General features: G+C 48.0%; 1 protein-coding gene across 2 annotated transcripts; it reads left to right on the top strand.

Annotated features, from left to right (window-relative positions):
• Nucleotides 1–2,367: 2,367 nt before the first annotated feature.
• HEY1 (hes related family bHLH transcription factor with YRPW motif 1) lies at nt 2,368–6,218 on the top strand. Of its 2 annotated transcripts, XM_015282862.4 has the most exons (5): nt 2,368–3,150; nt 3,229–3,304; nt 3,382–3,465; nt 3,541–3,622; nt 4,353–6,218. In XM_015282862.4, exons 1-5 carry the CDS (start codon nt 2,942–2,944, stop codon nt 4,934–4,936), a joined length of 1,035 nt encoding a protein of 344 aa, XP_015138348.2. In that variant the 5' UTR covers nt 2,368–2,941; the 3' UTR covers nt 4,937–6,218. The 2 variants fall into 2 exon arrangements, with proteins under 2 accessions (XP_015138348.2, XP_025003781.2); XM_025148013.3 differs by having other exon boundaries at nt 3,382–3,622.
• The last annotated feature ends 11,854 nt before the right edge of the window (nt 6,219–18,072 follow it).

Here is an 18,072-nt window from a genome sequence, read left to right as displayed (position 1 = left end):
TTACTTAAAGTTTTGCAGAGTGGAATCAAAGTTCTGAGGGTCATTTTCCATCCTATGCTTCCTAGCAAGAACAAACCGCACACACAGCGTTCTCAAAGCTGCATCTGACTGACAAAGAGAACTCAAAGCTGATCTGAGAATGTGAACCGTGGGGCAGAGACTCCCTCTCCATCACCAGTGCACAACACGAAGCATGTTTTGAACAGGGCTCTTGCAATAGTGAAGTTGCAAAACTGCCCACAAAAATGGCTGGACAGATTTCTCCTTGGTAGTCTGCTGGGGTTTGCTCAGCAGGAAACGAGAACAAGGTTCTGCATTGTTATTTGTCGGTCTATTTATGGGAAAGGTACTGCAGGAATAGAACTACTTTGGTAAACTATAGAAGATTTTGTTGAAAAAGGTCAGCAAAAAGAAAGACACAGTTTTACTGCATGATACCTGGTGCAAAGCGTGCTGTGTGATATGGAGGAATGAGGACAGGGCTAAAAAAACCTGCCCAGCTGCAGTGAGAAGGGGGAATGGTTTTCAACTGAGACAGGGGAGGTTTAGGTTAGATGTTAGGAGGAAGGTTTTCACACAGAGGGTGGTGACACACTGGAACAGGTTGCCCGAGGAGGCTGTGGATACCCCATCCCTGGAGGCATTCAAGGCCACGCTGGATGTGGCTCTGGGCAGCCTGGTCTGGTGGTTGGCGACCCTGAACATAGCAGGGGGTTGAAACTCGATGATCACTGTGGTCCTTTTCGACCCAGGCCATTCTATGATTCTATGATTCTGTGATTCTATGACATCCTCCCCTTGGCAGGACAGTGTCTGCAGTTGCTGCTCACCAGCAACTGATCTCCTCTTCAAAGCATGGCAACACTAACGGAGGCTGTTGTGCCAATAGCACGTTATTGAGTTCCTTGTGCAATTCTACACATGGGGCACACACATTCTTACACACGTAGACATGGCGAAGCTGAAGCCTCCCCAAGTAAATAATGGGATCATAGAATCATTTGAGCTGGAAGGGACCTTACAGTCATCTGGTCCAACTCCCCTGCAGTGAACACGGACACCTACAGCTAGATCAGGTGCTCAGCATCACCTTGAATGTCTCCAGGGATGGAGTATCCACCACCTCTCTCAGCAACCTCTTCCAGTGCCTCACCATCCATACGGTAAAAAACTTTCTCCTTAAATCCAATCTGGTTTGAAATCCAATCCAGACCGGTTTGCAAACACTTCCCCTCATCCTCTATCACAACAGACCCTGCTAAAGAGTCTGTTCCTTTCTTTCTTATAGCCCCTGTTAGACACTGAAAGGCAGACTGCCTGCAGACTGCCCGCGTTGTTCAGAGGCATCCATAAGAGTACAGATGCACTTTGGTGTGAATACAGCAAATTTACATTCTCCTGTTGCAGTGTGACAGTTCTGAGCCAAGGGACACATTCTGGAGCACAAGTCTTATGAGGAGTGGCTGAGGGAACTGGGATTGTTCAGTCTGGAGAAGGGGGGCTCAGGGGAAACCTTAGTGCTGAAACCTGAAAGGAGGTTGTGGTGAGGTGGGGGTCGGCCTCTCCCCCCACGTAACAGAGACAGGATGAGGGGTATGGCCTTGGGTTGAGCCAGGGGCAGTTCAGGTTGGATATTAGGAAAAACATCTCAAAAAGAGTGGTAATGCACTGGAATGGGCTGCCCAGGGAGGTGGCGGAGTCCCTGTCCCTGGAGGTGTTCAGGAAACGTGTGGATGTGGCACTGAGGGACGTGGTTAGTGGGCATGGGGGCATGGATCGACAGCTGGACTGGATGACCTCAGCGGTCTTTTCCAACCTTCATGAATATTCTGATTCTGTGAAAGCAGGTGGTGCAGCCAGAGGTGTTTTACAGCAGAACATGAAGGCTGGGAAGGTGCGCGCGCTGCAAGTTCTGACACAAGCTTAATTACACGGCACTGCAGAACAGACAGATTTATGGAAAACGCAGCATGGGAACAACCCCGCGTTAGCTGCTTGCAGGCAGCCGCAGGACTTCTGCTCCTCACCCGCAGCTCCTTGGCTGCCCTGAGCTGCTCCCTGCTCCCGCACCCCTCCCAGCAGCGGCACTTCGCGGAGCTGTGGGCAGTGCCACGCAGCGTGCAGCAAAGCGTGCGCAGCTTGGCCCGAGCGGCTGGGGAGAGGCTGAGAGCCGCCGCTCGGGGCTGGGCACGGCCTCGTGCCTCCTTCCCTGCAGCGCCCCGCACGTCTCCGTACCTCCAGCTGTGAGACTACACGCAACCAGGGTCAAACGGGAGCCTGTGTTATGAAACCACCTCGGGGAGCGCGGCTTCACGTCACACGTCCCTTCCTCGCTCGTACCTCAGCTGAGAGGCGGGAGGTTTGTGAGGGGCACACGCGCTGGCGTCCTGCTGCGTGCGCTCACCCTGAGGCAGCGCCTCTCCCGCCAGCCCTTCCTTCCTGGCCTGGAGCCGCACGGCACAGCTCAGCGCTTGAAGGGCCGCTCTCCCTTCTCTCAGCCTCCAAAATTAGGAGGTGGGGGGGGGGGAACAGCGGGAGGACTGGGCTGACAGGGAGCGCTCCTCGAGCCACACTCCTCGAGCCAGGGGAGGCCGGCAGGGAAACCGTGAGGAGGGAAACCGTGAGGAGGGAAACCGTGAGGAGGGGGCCGCGGAGTGAGCAGAGAGGACAGCACCGCGGCCCCGCTACAGCCCCGCATCGGAGCCGCACGCGCAGCCCGCCGCCGCCGCCGCCGCTTTCCCACGGCCGGCCCGAGGGGCGGGGCCGAGCGGGGCCGGGCGGCGGCCATTGGCTGAGGGCGTCGCGGCGGCGGCCAATGGGGGAGGCGGGGACCGCGCGTGGCGGCGGCGGGCGGCGGGCGGCGGCGGGCGTGCTCTGCGCGGCTCTGCCCGGCCAGCGGCGGCCCGCCCGCGGCGGGTAAGAGGCGAGGCGTGGGAACGCCATGGGGGAGACGGGCGCGGGGCGAGGCGCGGGGCGCGCGCCGGGCGCCCTCCTGCCGCGCGCCCTCCTGCCGCGCGCCGCCCGCCGCCCGCTCGGCGGCCGCCCGCGCGCCGCCGCCATGAAGCGGGCGCACCCCGAGTACAGCTCGTCGGACAGCGAGGAGCTGGACGAGGCCGTGGAGGTGGAGAAGGAGAGCGCGGACGAGAACGGGTGAGAGCGGGCGCCGGGCGGCGGGAGGGGGGGCGGCGGGGGGCGCCCGGGGTGACCGCTGTCCCGCGCTCCCCGCAGGAACCTGAGCTCGACCGCGGGCTCCGCGTCGCCGTCCGCCACCTCGCAGATCCTGGCCAGGAAGCGGCGCCGAGGGGTGAGTGCCGCCCGCCCCGCCGCCCCGCCGCTCACCCCGGCCCCGGCCCGGCCCTCACCCCGCTTTGTGCCCCGCAGATCATCGAGAAGCGCCGCCGCGACCGCATCAACAACAGCCTGTCCGAGCTGCGCCGGCTGGTGCCCAGCGCCTTCGAGAAGCAGGTAGGCAGGCGGCTGAGCGGGGCTCTGCCCGCCGCGCCGGGGCTCTGCCCGCAGCTCCCGCCCCTCTCTCCTCAGGGATCGGCCAAGCTGGAGAAAGCCGAGATCCTGCAGATGACCGTGGATCACCTGAAGATGCTGCACACGGCCGGAGGGAAAGGTAAAGTTCGGAGCTGCGGCGGCGCCGTGGCTCTGATGGGCGCGGGTGTGCGGGCAGGGGGCTGCGCGGCGTGAGCCCTGCCTTGCGCTACGGGAGGGGCGTCGCGAGGTGCTGCGGCTGTTTGTCGGGGCTCTGTGGTGAGCTGCGGGCGGCGCGGGGCAGAGCCAGGCTTAGTGCTCGTCAGGTGCCCGTTCCTCTGACGTGCCCAACTTCCAGAACAGAAAACTGGAAAAAACAAACCAAAACAACACAGGGTGGGATCAGAGAATTAGCAGGAACGGCGGCGTGTGCTTGAAATGGGAGGAAATCGAGTAGTTCGCAGAGTGGCCTCTGATAAGTTAGAACTTGTGCTTGTAATGTGTTTTGCTGTGCCGTAATTTTGCTTGCGCTGGGAGACGGGAAAAGAACAGAAGTACTTTTCCTCCCAGCGGCGGCGTGCAATTTCAGTTTAAAAGCAGCAGTCTGTAGCCACAGGTCTCAGCCTGTAGTCCTGGGAGCTGCAGCATCACAGCACAGATATAAAAGGAGGCTGTTAGCCCCCCAAACCGACAGCAGCAACAAAAGAGAAATACAAGGGACCTTGGCAGCTAATCTACATTTGGGATTGCTAACCACATCCGAGTGAAAACGCTCGTAGGGGAAGGTGGTGAGGGAAGGCTACATGCAGGCAATGACTGGAAAACAGCATCTTAAGCCTTCATTCTTTTTTTTTTTTCCCCCTCTCTCGTAGGTTATTTCGATGCTCATGCTTTGGCTATGGACTACCGGAGTCTCGGGTTCCGAGAGTGCCTGGCTGAAGTGGCTCGATACTTGAGCATTATAGAGGGCCTGGATGCCTCTGACCCGCTGCGGGTCCGACTCGTGTCTCACCTCAATAACTACGCCTCTCAGCGGGAAGCAGCGAGCGGTGCGCATGCCGGCATTGGACACATTCCTTGGGGCAACGCCTTTGGACATCACCCTCACATATCTCACCCATTGCTGCTGCCTCAAAATGGGCCCGGCAATACCAGCACCACAGCATCTTCTTCAGAACCGCATCACCAGGGCAGAATCGCCGCCTCACATGCTGAAACTTCCTCACTCAGAGTGCCCCCAAATGGCAGCGTCGGACCAGTGCTCCCCGTGGTCACATCTACTACCAAACTGTCTCCTCCTCTTCTCTCCTCCATGGCGTCGCTGTCTGCGTTCCCCTTTTCGTTCGGCTCCTTCCATCTACTGTCCCCCAATATGCTGAGCCCGTCTGCACCAACACAATCAGCAAACCTTGGCAAACCATACAGACCGTGGGGGACTGAGATCGGAGCCTTCTAAGAACTAACTCTTTAGTAAGGGTGGGGAAGCCTGCAAACCTAGCGGAGCTGGGTTATGCCACTCTTAACACTGAAGTTCTTAATAACTGGGACAAAGGTACAGCTTCACCTTAACTAAATTTGTCTGAAAACTGTCTCTTTGGATTTTGTTTCGTTTTGTTGTTGTTTTCTACATTTTTGTATTAGCAGGCTTTTTCTTTTTCTTTGATAGTTGTCTGAAAATAAAGTTAACAGTAGTGGATGTTAACACTTGTGTTAGATCTGTGCTGAACGTTGACATCAATTCTGTAACAGCTCGCTTCAAACGTTCCGTCTTTCCTGAGTACATCGGACTGCCTTTTTATGAAGAGGTATCACCTATTGTTGTTAGCTACAGCCTAGTTTAGTTATTAATTTTTCCAAGACCACTCTTCTCAGCCTTAACAAGCTGTGTTTTTGTTAGTATTTTGACACTGAGATGTTCTATAAGGAATTACTGCTTTTGTAAACTATACAGGAGTCTTATATTTCTGAACAAAGCGTTGACAAATCAGATGGACCAGCTTGACCAGCTTTATCTCAGAGCCCAGTTTCTCTTTCTTCTGCTGTGATTTGGTATACTTGGAGGTCTTATTCTAGTCCCTAGTGGACGTTTACTTGCATCACAGAATCACTGCGTTATTTCTTCCACCCAAAGGAGCAGTATGTGCTTCAGTGCAGACTTCAGAATGGGGAGGGTGCAAAAGTGAAATTAGAAACTACAGTTGGTGGTGAGTTTCGTTGCTGGAGACGTGGAAAATTTGTTACCCACAGTAGCCTTCCAGCGTGTTCGATTCACGGGGCCAGATTCTGCTCTGAGTTACAGTAGAGCAATTGCTGTGTTACTGGTATTCTTGGGTAACTGAAAGCAGATTCTTTCCCTTTGTGAGCTTCAAATCTGCACCTGAAACAAATTATGCTGGTATTTAGATATCCAATGGAATGGTACAGTGGGAACCTGTTCAGTGCACGGCTTCGTTGCTTAACAAATGTATCCTAACTGGTGTGTTGGTTTTATTTTTTGTTCTTGCATTTTGCTTTTAGGGGCAGTTCAGTGCCACTCCTCATTTTGCAAGGGCTCTGCTGCACTCTCGTGTGCGTGAGTGTGTGTGCGTGTGTGTGTGTGTACATGTATATTTTGTTTGATTTCATGAGAATCTTAATCTGAACAGGTTTATCTAGTGAGTTCCACTGGACTGGGCTTGACTGCTCTTGTATTTGTGTCGTGGTTAAATAAAGGAGAAAGAACAATGTATTTTAAATGACACGTTTGTCTGGTATATGTATATATCAGCGGAGAGTTCTGTGCCTCTGGTAACACGGGCAGTGCTGCTTAGCCTTTCTGGGCATCTGCATTTACTTTGTTCTCACTCATCCGTTGTGTCCTTACATACACAAACTGAGTGTAGCTTGAAGAACCACTGTGCCTCAGGATCACGGCCAAGGGGCTGAAAGTTAAGGATGCGTTTTGTGTGTTCCTCCTCCTTGCCCGGCAGTATGTAGGTAGGAAGTGGAGAGATAGGAGTTTCTGCACAACACCTAATTACTCCTTCTGCTTTGTCTTAATATTTAAAAAGTGATCATTACGAGCGTGGAACCTCTTCTGGTCAAACTCTTAAGTCTTACAGCTCTGTAACAAAGTTCTGTACTTAAGTGCCTCGCTGAGTTCGTGTTCTGTGTGTTAGTGCAGGATGTACCCACGGTCTCTGACTGATCCTCTGCTTGTCACCGATCAGTGTTAATGGTGTGCTCTGCTGCTTCTTGAAGCAGCGACCTGATAGGCTTAAATGTAGATGGAAGGTTTCCTCCTCGAAAGAAGTTTGAGCAGATGATCCCACCTGCAAACCTCTACCTGGAGAACTTCTCTTGGGAGAACCTCACACCTGTGCCATGGGTCTGAATTTGTAGCCCTCCTGTATTGCTGCATGGTGTATCGTCGTCTGGATTTAGCTCTGCCAGAAGAGCAGAAAGAGCTCGGTCCTGTGGGAGAAGAGTGCTTTGTTTAAAGAAGGGCTCTCGGGCCAATTAAGGAGTGGCACTGATGAGAGGCTGAGAGGGCTAGGCTTTCTCGGAAGGGTTGCTGCGAGGCTGGAAAGAGTGGGAGGTTATTCAAGTGTGTAACCTTGTTTTACCTTCTTTCCCAGGCCGCAGGGGACCTCTGCTAGAGACGAAATGCAAACCACTGGGGCAGCTAGGAATCTATAGGTGTTATCGAGATGATAGATCATAGCGCTTTATGTATAAACATGAAACAAGAGGCTGTAAAACTCCAAACCAGTTTCCTTTTCACAGTGCGTATTGTCTCCTGTTTAGTTATGCTCTGCCCGGTGCTTAATAGGTTTTTATACTAAATGAACAGCTCCTACCTAGAAGATTACTACTGTGCATGCAACTTTAGATCTTCTAATAAATGGCAACTCTTCTCAGCCCCTTAATGGTTATTTCATTGACGTTCGAATTACTTTGCTTGCCCTCAAATAGCTGGCTCTTTTGTGTAGAAAGACCCCTGCAATTATTTCTGTCCCACTGTCTCAATCTTGAATGAACTTCGGAAACAGAGGGCAATAAAAGTTTAGCTGCTGTGTTTATACTCAGTCTTCTCTTTCCATTACCAACGGCAAAAGTATTAAAGCACTAATCTTATTCAATTTATACAATACGTCTGTATTAACATTTAGAGGCTGAAAATCCACTGACTGCTCCTTAGAAACAGGTGAATGAATTCCAGGAACTCAGGAAAGCTAAAAACTCAAATGGAAAAAGCCTGACCCAGAAGCTGAAGCACGGGGATTAGAAATCCGGGGCTATATTACAACCTGCGCTGCTCAGTAAGTCGTGCTTGGCAATCGCGTAGCCCTATCTGTTTTGTCAGCTGTGAAAAAGCAGTGCCATTGCTCGTTCTCTTTTCTTCAGGACGGAGTGGTGGCTGGAAGTTTTCTGTATAAATGGCAGTTACTGTCGGCCCTCAAAAACTGAAGTTGTGAGACATTCCGTTATTTTTATTTCCCAAGACGGGCTGAGAGAGGCAAAATAAGCTTGCTCCTATAGATAACAGATATCTCCTGAGCCCCAAGTATTTCCTTGTTTACCCCATTGCAAAAAAGACCCAAAACAATCCAGAAGCAAAAACTCAACCAGAGAGGTGGTAGAGAAGAAAGATAATGCAGATGTGACTTGATCCCATGACCCCTCCACCACCTTAAATTGCTTCAGATGAACTGCGTCTGCCTGGAAATCCTCAGGCTAGCGTTTGGTGTGGGATGTAAGGCAATGTGGTATTTTAAATAAGCAAATACTATCTTCCTGTGTCAAAGAAAGCTGGATTCGAGTGCAGAGTAAATTTAAAGAGCTGGTAAATACCGCGTAAAACCAGATACAAACCTCTGGAAATCCATTCTGTGCTTCGGCGTAAAGGAATAGCTCATCAAAGTGACATTTTTTTGCTTTTGGAAAGAAGCTGTCACTAGCTCTTAGGCCCGTTTCTGTTCAGCACTCCTGTCTTACACTCGTAGCATGACAGACTGTATTAGGATCATGCTAAAAAATGATGAATCCTGACTGCTGCCCTCCTCACTCACACGTCAGCATGTGAGTCCCCAGGTGACAGGAGCCTTTCTAAGGCTTACTTAGCACTGGGAAGCCTGCCAGGTTTTTCCTCGCAACAAGCGAGCCCAAGTGAGCACAGATAAACTGAAATCCTTCTTCCTGTTTTATATTGTGTGCCTGTTCACAGGCATTTCTTGCCAGGAACTCCCAGTTTGGATTGCAATATACTCCATGCTGAGCTGAAGCCTGCAACGAATCACATGCAGGTCGTGGGCTTTCTGCTGGGAGGCAACAAAAATGATTTGCAAAGCCCTTTTCTGGGGTGTTACATGAAAGGCCGTAGAGACGGGCTGTGGTACTTGCCAGGTGACTCAGTATGCTCAGGCTCTTGCCCGGCTTGTAAATAAAAATTAGGCCAGTCTCTTTCTTCTGGAGCCAGAAGGTGAAGGCATTAACTCATGCCTGCAGTACGGTAGCATGACTGCAGCAATAAATGTTGAAATCCCAGCGTCCAGTATGATACAGGCATTTGAAAGTGTCATTTGGGAATCTGAAGAATTCATCTGGAGAAAGCCTTTATGAAGGAAGAGCTTGGGTATTTTAGGTCATACTCACTCAAACCATCTTGTCCAATCCATTTATTTTTTTTCTTCAGCAAATCCATACAAATTATTCATACAGCATAAAGGCATCGACCAAATGGCTTTGCTTCGACCGTGCTGTGTGCAGCCTGCCCAGGCCTTCCCTGGACCCCAGAGTTCAGAGGCAGAGGTTCTCTTCCAGCTGTGCCTTGTTCTTCAATATATCACATAACACAGCCATACAACGCAGCAAGAGCTTCTCCAAATGCCTGAAACAGCTCAGCACTTGGAGGCATTCCGCCTTACTTATAGAGCCCTCAATCACATTGCGTTCCCTGGACCTTTTCAGAGGCTTTTTTCAGTCTGCTTTCTTCAGGAGAAGCCTCCAGGAAAGGAAAGGGGATAGCTGGATGCAGTTCTGCACATTTCTATGCTGCTGCTTCCTGACAGGGCAGCCCCAGCACAGGAGGCCTCTGCAGACCACTCTCTTATCTCTGTGTTGGAAATGCTTCTGGGAGGTCTCCAGACAACTTGTGTTTCTCCAAGGTAAGCAGCAAAGTGGAGGAACAGACAGCAGTAATGGCTCAAATGCTGACGGTTCGTGCACTTCTCCATTTTGCCTTGTGTTTACAGAAGAGAGGATTTTGAAGCAGAAAGGTTGGTGGGACAGCCTTGGGGAGAGAATGGCAGAGAACAGGAAGGAAGGCTAATGTGGATCAAAGGAAAGCTAAGGCTGCGAACAGATGAAGAGCTGAATTGTTTGCATTGTCTATTGCGAAGGTACGGAAACAACTGTCGTCAGATGACAAAATAAGCTGCATGCTAGTGCTTAAAGAGTTTGGAAAGAGGAGGACAATAATGTCAGTACATCATAGTTTTGCTCAGTAAGGCAGGCTCAGATAAACACGCAAAAACTGTGGCATGTGATTTAAAACCAAGATGGTGCTGAAACAAATGTGTGTGGATTTCTCTATCTACTTTGATGGGGCGTCTCGCCAGCTAAAGGGGAAACAGGGCTTCGGTGGTCATTCCCAGCTGTAAGAATGCATCACAGCATGATGTGCTGATCACATTTGTGCAACCTGGCCAAGTGAGTGTAAGGAGGTGGAAAAATGGAAGTGTGGCCTATGAATGGGAGGGGTTCATGGGGCCCGACACAATGGAGAATTTGATGCATTGGGATAACTGGTACTACCTCCTGATGACTGGCAGGCATTCCCATGAAGTTCTCAGCCTTAGCTGCTTCACTCTTGGATTTTGGTACAGTGTTTTGGGGCCCGCATTAGTTATCTACTTGGGTATGAGGTCTCCTTCACCACGAGCTGAACAGTGCAGATCAACGTTCTGCTACTGAAAAAATGGATCTAGTGAAAGGGAGTATGGAACTGCTTTGATAATAAGGAACATCCAGTAGAGAGAACTCACAACTGCTGACTTACTTAACATTATACGTATGCTATTTATAGTGCAGATAATAACGCAGTAATACTGGTTCCTATTATCACCAAGCCTGTCTTCTGTATCAGAGAGGCCATTTCAGAGACTGAATTTCAATATCAAAAGATGAAATGAAAAGAATTGTCACCTGTTATTGTTTGGTGAGGGTTATGTAAAAACGTGTGGGATTGTATGGTGATTTAAAAAGGTAACGAAGGGGACTGAAGTGTGTGCGGTGCGAACTCTTTCACATGATACACAGCAGGCAGATCTATTTTTTACTTCATAAGGAAAACATCAATTTGATTGAACAATGTGCCCTCTGTAATGTTGTTGCCTATCTGTCTGTAGATTGCCCCTTTGAATTTCTCTGGGATTCATTGCGTCTTCTGTTATGAGGAAATTATCCACAACAAGAGGAAATCCTGTACTAGTACTGAATAGTCCTTATTTTAAAGGTACTTCCCTTCTTGTGGGAATTGTATATAACCAGAACAACACTCCATAAAACCGACAAATTATTTTAGAAGGAGACAGGTCAGCCTTTTATTTAAAAGGTCTGACGTTATTCTACAGAAGAAAATCAATTGTTAGAGTGGATGACATTCTCTGTGAGTTGCCTGTGCTTCACAAAGGTGGGGCAAAGTTTAGGCCATTGGTAACAGGAAATCTGAGCTCCTTAGAGACTTGTTTTCTGGAGCATGCAATGACAGAATTGCTGTTTTTCTTCCCAAAAGTAGCACGAGAAGTGATAATGATGAAACTTTACCCTCTTAAGAATTTACCTCGGTGGGGATGTGAATGGTGCACCACTGCTGGACAGAAACAAATACATGTTTTAGTTCAGTTGGGAAGGGGGTAAGATGCATTGGGCAGCAGTGTTGTGAGGCCATGCAGAACAGCAGCTCTTTTGAGCTCCCTTGCAGGACGTTTCTGAGGTCCAGCCCTCTGTCCCTCAGTTATGACTGCATGGACCTTCTGTTCCCACATAGCCATAGCTCAGGCAGGCTGAGCAGGAGGCAGGTGTAGCCCCCACCTGCATCCAGGGGCTGGGCTGCTGTACCCCAAAACTTGGGGCACCACCTCAAAGAAGCACACTGACGGGCACAGCTGTAGCTCTAAAGCTGAGTTGTTGTCATCAATCCATGCCTGTTGCAAAAGGGAGATGAGAAATCCCACAGACTCCCCTTGGTGTAGCCAGCCGCAAGTCAAACACGTATTGAAAAAAGTTCAAGCTAAATCTGCTATGGAGCTTAAAAATCTGCGGGTTGTTGTTCTGTTAGGCAACATCTGTCAACTTTTGATCCCTTCTCTGGGAAGTAAGGAGGCTCTGTGCTTCTCCACGGTGCTGACAGAGGTTGTAGGGCTCCCTGCGCAGTGCCTCGGGGCGACCTCATCCTGCCTGTTTATCAAACCGAAGCCTCATTTCCCAGCCCTGCAGCACAGAAGCAGCCCAGGCTGAAAGCACAGCTTCAGTGACAGAGCTGGCTGAGAGCCACCAGGACCCAACGCTGGGAATTCCCGTGGTCTGCCCCCAGGGACAGAGCTGAAGGAGTGACGCATTAGGTTTCCAGTTAGAAAAATCCCTGCCTTTCTTTTTGCTGTTTTACACAGCATTAATATCCTCATAACGTGCTAGCCAGACAGTCTGACTTCGAGCATTTTTTAAGCAAAAAGGGAGCTGTAATGAAATTGTTCTTTAGCTTTCATTTTGGCTGTGTTCTTTCAAATGCAAATATATATATATATATATAGAATTCCCTTCTTATTCCCAGTTCTTATGGCAGGAGTACAGCCCTCCCTACATGATACTGTTATTGCCTTGCATGAGATAGAAACCCAACCTTTATTGAACAGTTGTTGAGAAAGCTGTGATTCCAGCTTTACGCAATGAAATGCTTTTTATATCAGAGTCTATTGGGATACAGCCTATTCAGCTCAGCTATCTGCATTGCTTTAACTTTTATATCCCAAAACTCCCATCACGAAGGAGATTTTTATGAGATTGTATTTGACACACCCTGAACGAGATTCCTTTAATAGGTATGTCTGAAGCCTCTGACTGCAAAAGGCTAGGAAAGACTTTGCCGGGGGCTGATGCCGACTCAGATTTAATTTTCTGGTGACAGTATCTGCTCATCTCTCATTTGGACGAGAGAAACTATTGCAACAATGCTGTTAATCCTATGGGACAGCGAAAGATAATGAAGACCAATTTGTATCTGCAACCTGTACCCAGCATCTAGCCCCACTTTGTTATGAGACTGCAGAAGTAGCAAAATGAATTGCAATCCAGCGGAGTAAGCAGAGTATGAGTGAAAAGGAGAGAACCTTTTTGGAACGAAACCTGACTAAAGAGGGTATTTTGTGTGAATAAGCCTCCTTCTCCCCATCCCCAGGGCGTCTCAAACTTAGCAGTCCTATGTTTGCTTCTTCAAACTTAAGTGATCTCTGCAGTGTCCCATGGAGGTGTAGCACTACGTTTGGGGTAGAGATGTGGGACTCAAAAAGGTGAACTTGAAGTAGCTGGTTGAGGTCTTGGCTGAGGTGGAGGGACCTGGTTAACTCTTCATTTTTTTTCCCTCAGCACTTCTGCAGCATTTGCTGGACTGAAAGCACAGCTGCTCTTGACTTTCTGGAAGCCATGGATGAGGAGTACTTCTTCAAATCAGGCTGAGTTAGTCCCCATGTCAGAGTTCAGACAACGAAGAACACCAGCAACATTTAGCAAACCTTTTCCTAGTCTCCCATAGCATTTGTGTGAAGGGAAGAAACAAAATAATCCAGTTCCCACAGCACCCCTCAGTACCCCTTAACAGTTGGACTGTATTTCACACTCTAAAGTCTCCTAACACCTTCAGATATTTCAGTTCACTAGTCCTGTTCACTGCTCCCTGATGAAAGACAATCCAGCCTGCAGTTGGAATGCAACCAAGTTCTTAGGCAAAATGAATACTCCCCTTAGATTCGTTTTTGTGTATTTGACTTCACGACTCAACACTGTTTTTTTTAACACAGCCTTTTGTGTATAATGTATGAGGTCTTAAAAGTTGTTTGAAAGCACAGCTTCCTCTACAATGCCTCAAATCATCGTGCATATGGTCCATCAGTAGTAGGGCTGAAGGTCTTGGATTTGCTACTTAGATCTCTTCCACTGAGGGATAATTGGTGACACAGGTAGGTTATCCTCACGTGGACCAGACCTAGAGCAAAATGAATGTAAGGATAAGGAAGGTATCTGCCTGAGGTACTCTTTGCTGTGATGATGGTGCACGATGCGCTGCTGAAGGCTACATTAGGACGGCACAGATTGCCAGTGTGGGACTGGGCCATGGTAGGGACATGAAGAGGTGCAAGATGGGATCCTAATGGGAAACCTTGCAGTGGAAAAAATGTCAAGGAGGTGGGAGTCCACAGACAGAGTGCAGCTTTGGGAAGGAATTCAAGTCATGAAAGGAAGCTAGTTGGGACTGTGAAAAGAAGTTAGAGTTGAGGAAAGGCTTCTGCGTGAAGGAAGAGGAAACTCCCCTCAATCCTCCTCATTTGCTAGAAACGTTTTAGCAATCCAGTGTGGCTCATCAGCAACTTGGATATGTGAAGTAGGGGACATGAGAGATAGGATCACCAACACCTGGGCTGAACCCTTATTTAGAATGGGGATGCTTCTATTCATGAAATGAACGCAATTACCTCGATGAGAAACTGGCAATAAAATACCTCTCTTGCACAAGGCGGCCCTGAACCTGACTTACTGTCGATATGGCTGTGCTCTTACAGTCTTCTCTGGACATAAGCAGTACTGTAGTAGATTTTATTTTTTCCCTGGCTAATTTCTTGTTTCCCTTTTGTGGCCTCTTCAGTTCTACTGCCAGATACCAGCAATAATCACAAATATGTAGCATTAAATAAACAACTAGATGCTTTGGCAAAGCATTTCTGCCTACACATGGCTCAGTTACCTCAAATAGACAATCTGTATCTTTCGGTGGTGGCAAGAACCTATTCAAGAAGTGAACAAGGAATCCTTATAACCTTGGGGAAATCAGCCTTCATGATAGTGTCTGGAGACAGCATGTAATTTGGACAGGAGACCTGTTTAGGGATTCTTGATAAGACAGAAAGACTAAATCTCCTTTGGGTAGAAAATAAAACTCGTTTCTGGAGGACATACAAAATTATGTCAGTTATGTCTATGCTTAGGGAGAGTACAGAAAACACAGAACATATTAGTGTCTTTGGAACAATTTTGGATTATGCTCTGGCTTTCACAAGACTGGAGGAGGAAGGCTGTGAGACAGCAGAGCAATTGCTGTGTTTAGCTGGGCTGCCTATGGGAGCATAGCTTTGCCTTTGGGGCCGGGTGTGTTGGCTCTGCAATAGCAGTGGAGCTGTTTGGGTAACACTTACATATAATTTTATGACATAGAGAGAAAATAGGTTTCTATAGAAATAATTTTTACAACTTTGTTGATTTAACAGAGAAGGAGAGTGCAGTGAGAGTGCTTTTGTTCCAAAAAGGACTTTATAGCTTGTATTGTCTCCTGAAATCTCAGTGGCTTTCTGCAGGTTGGGGCTGGCTCTGCTCGCCTTTCCTTCCTGTCCCTCTAGGGCCAGCAACTGTGGCTGGGCCCAGTTCTATCACACAGAGCACAAGGGAAAGAGTATTTTCTTAAAAACCCAAAATAAACCAAAAAAGCTGTGCAGAATCTTGGCAGAATGCATAGAAATTGAAAGTTTCAGCCTGTTGTTTTCATGGAGGTGAGAATCCTATTGCAGTCCACGGGTGCCTTTTCTTTCTAAGAGCTGTGAGATCAAATGTTACGTGGTCAGAACTGCAAAATAGTTATTTCAGTGACCCTGAGCACGGTAAGGAGATTTACCTTACCGAAAGCCATCTAATGTCAGAAAGCATCTTTATGTCCCAGAGTTGTATTGGCATCTCTATGGAACAAGAATGCTACACTTCTGCAAACATCTATACCAGAAAGTTTGTGTTTCTGCTGATGAAATAGTCACCGTTATTGGTTTTGAGTTAACAGTTATTAAAAATGGAAAAAATTGTACTGCAAACCCAGTCTGATAAGTAAAACACAGTGAAAAGTGTCAGAGCCCTGCTGGCTTACAAGCAAGGGTCTATAAAAAGTAACAGCAGTTGTGGGCATCACTGCAAATCCTCCCTCCTGGCTGCTGAACTTTCTCTTCTAATCTCAGAGATAACACAGCCTGTGCATCACATGCAGGGGATGACACGGTGTGACCTTAGAGTTTGAAGACGTGTGTGTCTCTAAGGTGTCGGGAGGAGCAGAGAAAGACCAGTGTTAAATTTTTCTTCTAGCAGATGCTTCATTCTGGACAAATTGCTGAAGAATTGAGATACGATTCAAACCGTGCACACTACCAGCGTTGAGAATGAATCATGCCACTTGAATGTGGCATTGAATGTGAAGTGGCAGTGACGCCTTGACTATAGAGGAAACCTGATGGCAAAACACAGCATTGCTGGCTAGAGGATTTGCATCAGCGCTGGCTCCCACATCATTAAATGACAGAAAGCGAGCCCATGTCCCTGGGAGGGAATGTTTGCCATCTACTTCCCTCTGTTGACTGAGTTACTGAAGTACACTACACTTGAAGGCAAAGCTCACAGACAATGAGGTAAGATTGAAAGGCAGACAATAGGCCAGATTCTTGGCATTGTGGACCACGGTGGACTGGTGGAGCTTTGCAGAAAATATTACCATGGCTCAGGATTGGCCCACTTAGCTCAGAGTTTAAGCAGCCAACTTTGCACATGGCCACGCTCTCAAAAAGAAAAGCCATGTCTTATGTATATACACATTTGTAGGTGCTTCTCCCTCATCTTTTTTGTGTCTAAATAATAGCCACCTCAAATCTAAACTTCTCTTTGCATCAAGCTGCCAGTCATAACTGGCACTTGGCAAGAAATAAAGGAGGAAAATGAAGCAGAATTACAGTTTTCTTGTTCCAGATGCAGTGTTTCAGGAGAGCTTCAGGAGCATTGCTTTCTGTCCCTGAAATATCAGTACACTCACACTGGCTAAACGGCTCTGTTTCCAGTTCTTCATAGAGTGCTATGAACATGTAGTATGCATTACGGAGAGATACCCTTATTGAACTCTAACAGCTTGTTTGCACTGGTATCAAACTGGTGTGCCTAATAACGACCATCCTATTATGCTCTGCCTTAACCACAGAGTACACATTTCTCACTTTTGGGCAGAGAGAAATGGCAGCAGTGAGTCATGTTTGACGCTTATGTCATTTGATGTGAAAACCATTTCCACTAGAAATGTATTGTCACTATTGGCACTAGCAAAGCTCTGGTTTGTAGTTTCTTTTGTTTTCTCACCACTTCTCTGGCATCCTCCTATGTGACATTATGTTTCAGAATGCTGAAAAAAGGATGCTCAGAAGGTGTAATATCTACATTATTGATTTTCTGCTGACAGAAGAGTGTTACTTTGAGGGACTTTGCTCTTTGTAAAGCAACCCTCAAATCTGAAGAGATCTGTTGCAAAACAGCATGCCTGCGCTCAGAACCAGACCTCACCCATGACAAAGGCACCTTCATGGCCTTGACACGATCCTTTCTTGGGCATATGGATGACTTTTTGGTGTCCCCTGATTTAGTTAAAAGAGCAGTATAGGCTCTGCATTACCTTTTGAGAAGAGAATTGAAGGGCCACATGTCCTGCTGGACACTTGTCAGAGCTCACCCTGTGCTGAGATGCTACTTCCACAGAGAGAGCTTAGAAATACTGTGGTGCTCTTTAAGAGAAGGTCTGTAAATCTCTTAAGACTTTCTGGCAACAAGATGTGATCATCTGTCCATCTGCAGAGTGTATTGGCTGGCCAGCTCATAGTAGTGGTCAAAAATAGCCCTGAGATCTCCCAAACATGCCAAGGAATGCTGCAGCTCTCTTGGAGGCCTTTGATCAGAGGCACAGTCTCATGATTTGCTTGGCTCTGCTCAGCAGATGCATGCTTTAGGACTCTGGTTCTGGCTGTCATCCCCAGGCCTCATTTATTGTTATCTTTACTTCAGGCCTATTCTGGTACATACAACTACCACCAGATTAACTGTTCAAAGGTCAGTCATTTCTTAACACCAGGACAAATCAGGTCCTTCTTTCATTCAGCTCCTGTCCTCACTCGAGTTATTCTGCCAGGATCCTAAATAACCATAAGTGACATGGGATCACTACTGAGCTCTGCTGCTTCCAGCAATTTCTCCTTGTCCCATCGAATGTTCTGACTGATATGGCCTTTGGGAGTGCACTGAAAATGCACATCAGTAAAAACAGGTCAGCATAAAGATTGTTCAGGTGAATCATTTACAAATCTCTTCAAAAGGACTGATAAAGAAGCTCCACTAAACATCGAGTTCCTGTGGACCGATTAAAACTGTGATGAGTAATCTTTACTGCTGTTTTCACAGATTCATAACTACAACCTATACATCATCTCTCTGCCTTTAGGTTTAGCACCGAAGATGAAGGGATACATTAGACAGGATGTAAAGTTGTGGTTTGGT

Source organism: Gallus gallus, chromosome 2 (assembly GCF_016699485.2).
Source record: "Gallus gallus isolate bGalGal1 chromosome 2, bGalGal1.mat.broiler.GRCg7b, whole genome shotgun sequence".
Lineage (NCBI taxonomy): Eukaryota > Metazoa > Chordata > Aves > Galliformes > Phasianidae > Gallus > Gallus gallus.
This window is presented reverse-complemented; position numbering and strand designations above follow the sequence as displayed.

Excerpts from the sequence above, each read along its gene's own strand:
- HEY1 (XM_025148013.3), top strand. The coding sequence starts at position 2,942 with ATGGGGGAGACGGGCGCGGGGCGAGGCGCGGGGCGCGCGCCGGGCGCC. Across the intron at positions 3,151-3,228 it reads GAGAGCGCGGACGAGAACGG|GAACCTGAGCTCGACCGCGG; the intron begins GTGAGAGCGGGC and ends CGCTCCCCGCAG. Across the intron at positions 3,305-3,381 it reads CCAGGAAGCGGCGCCGAGGG|ATCATCGAGAAGCGCCGCCG; the intron begins GTGAGTGCCGCC and ends TGTGCCCCGCAG.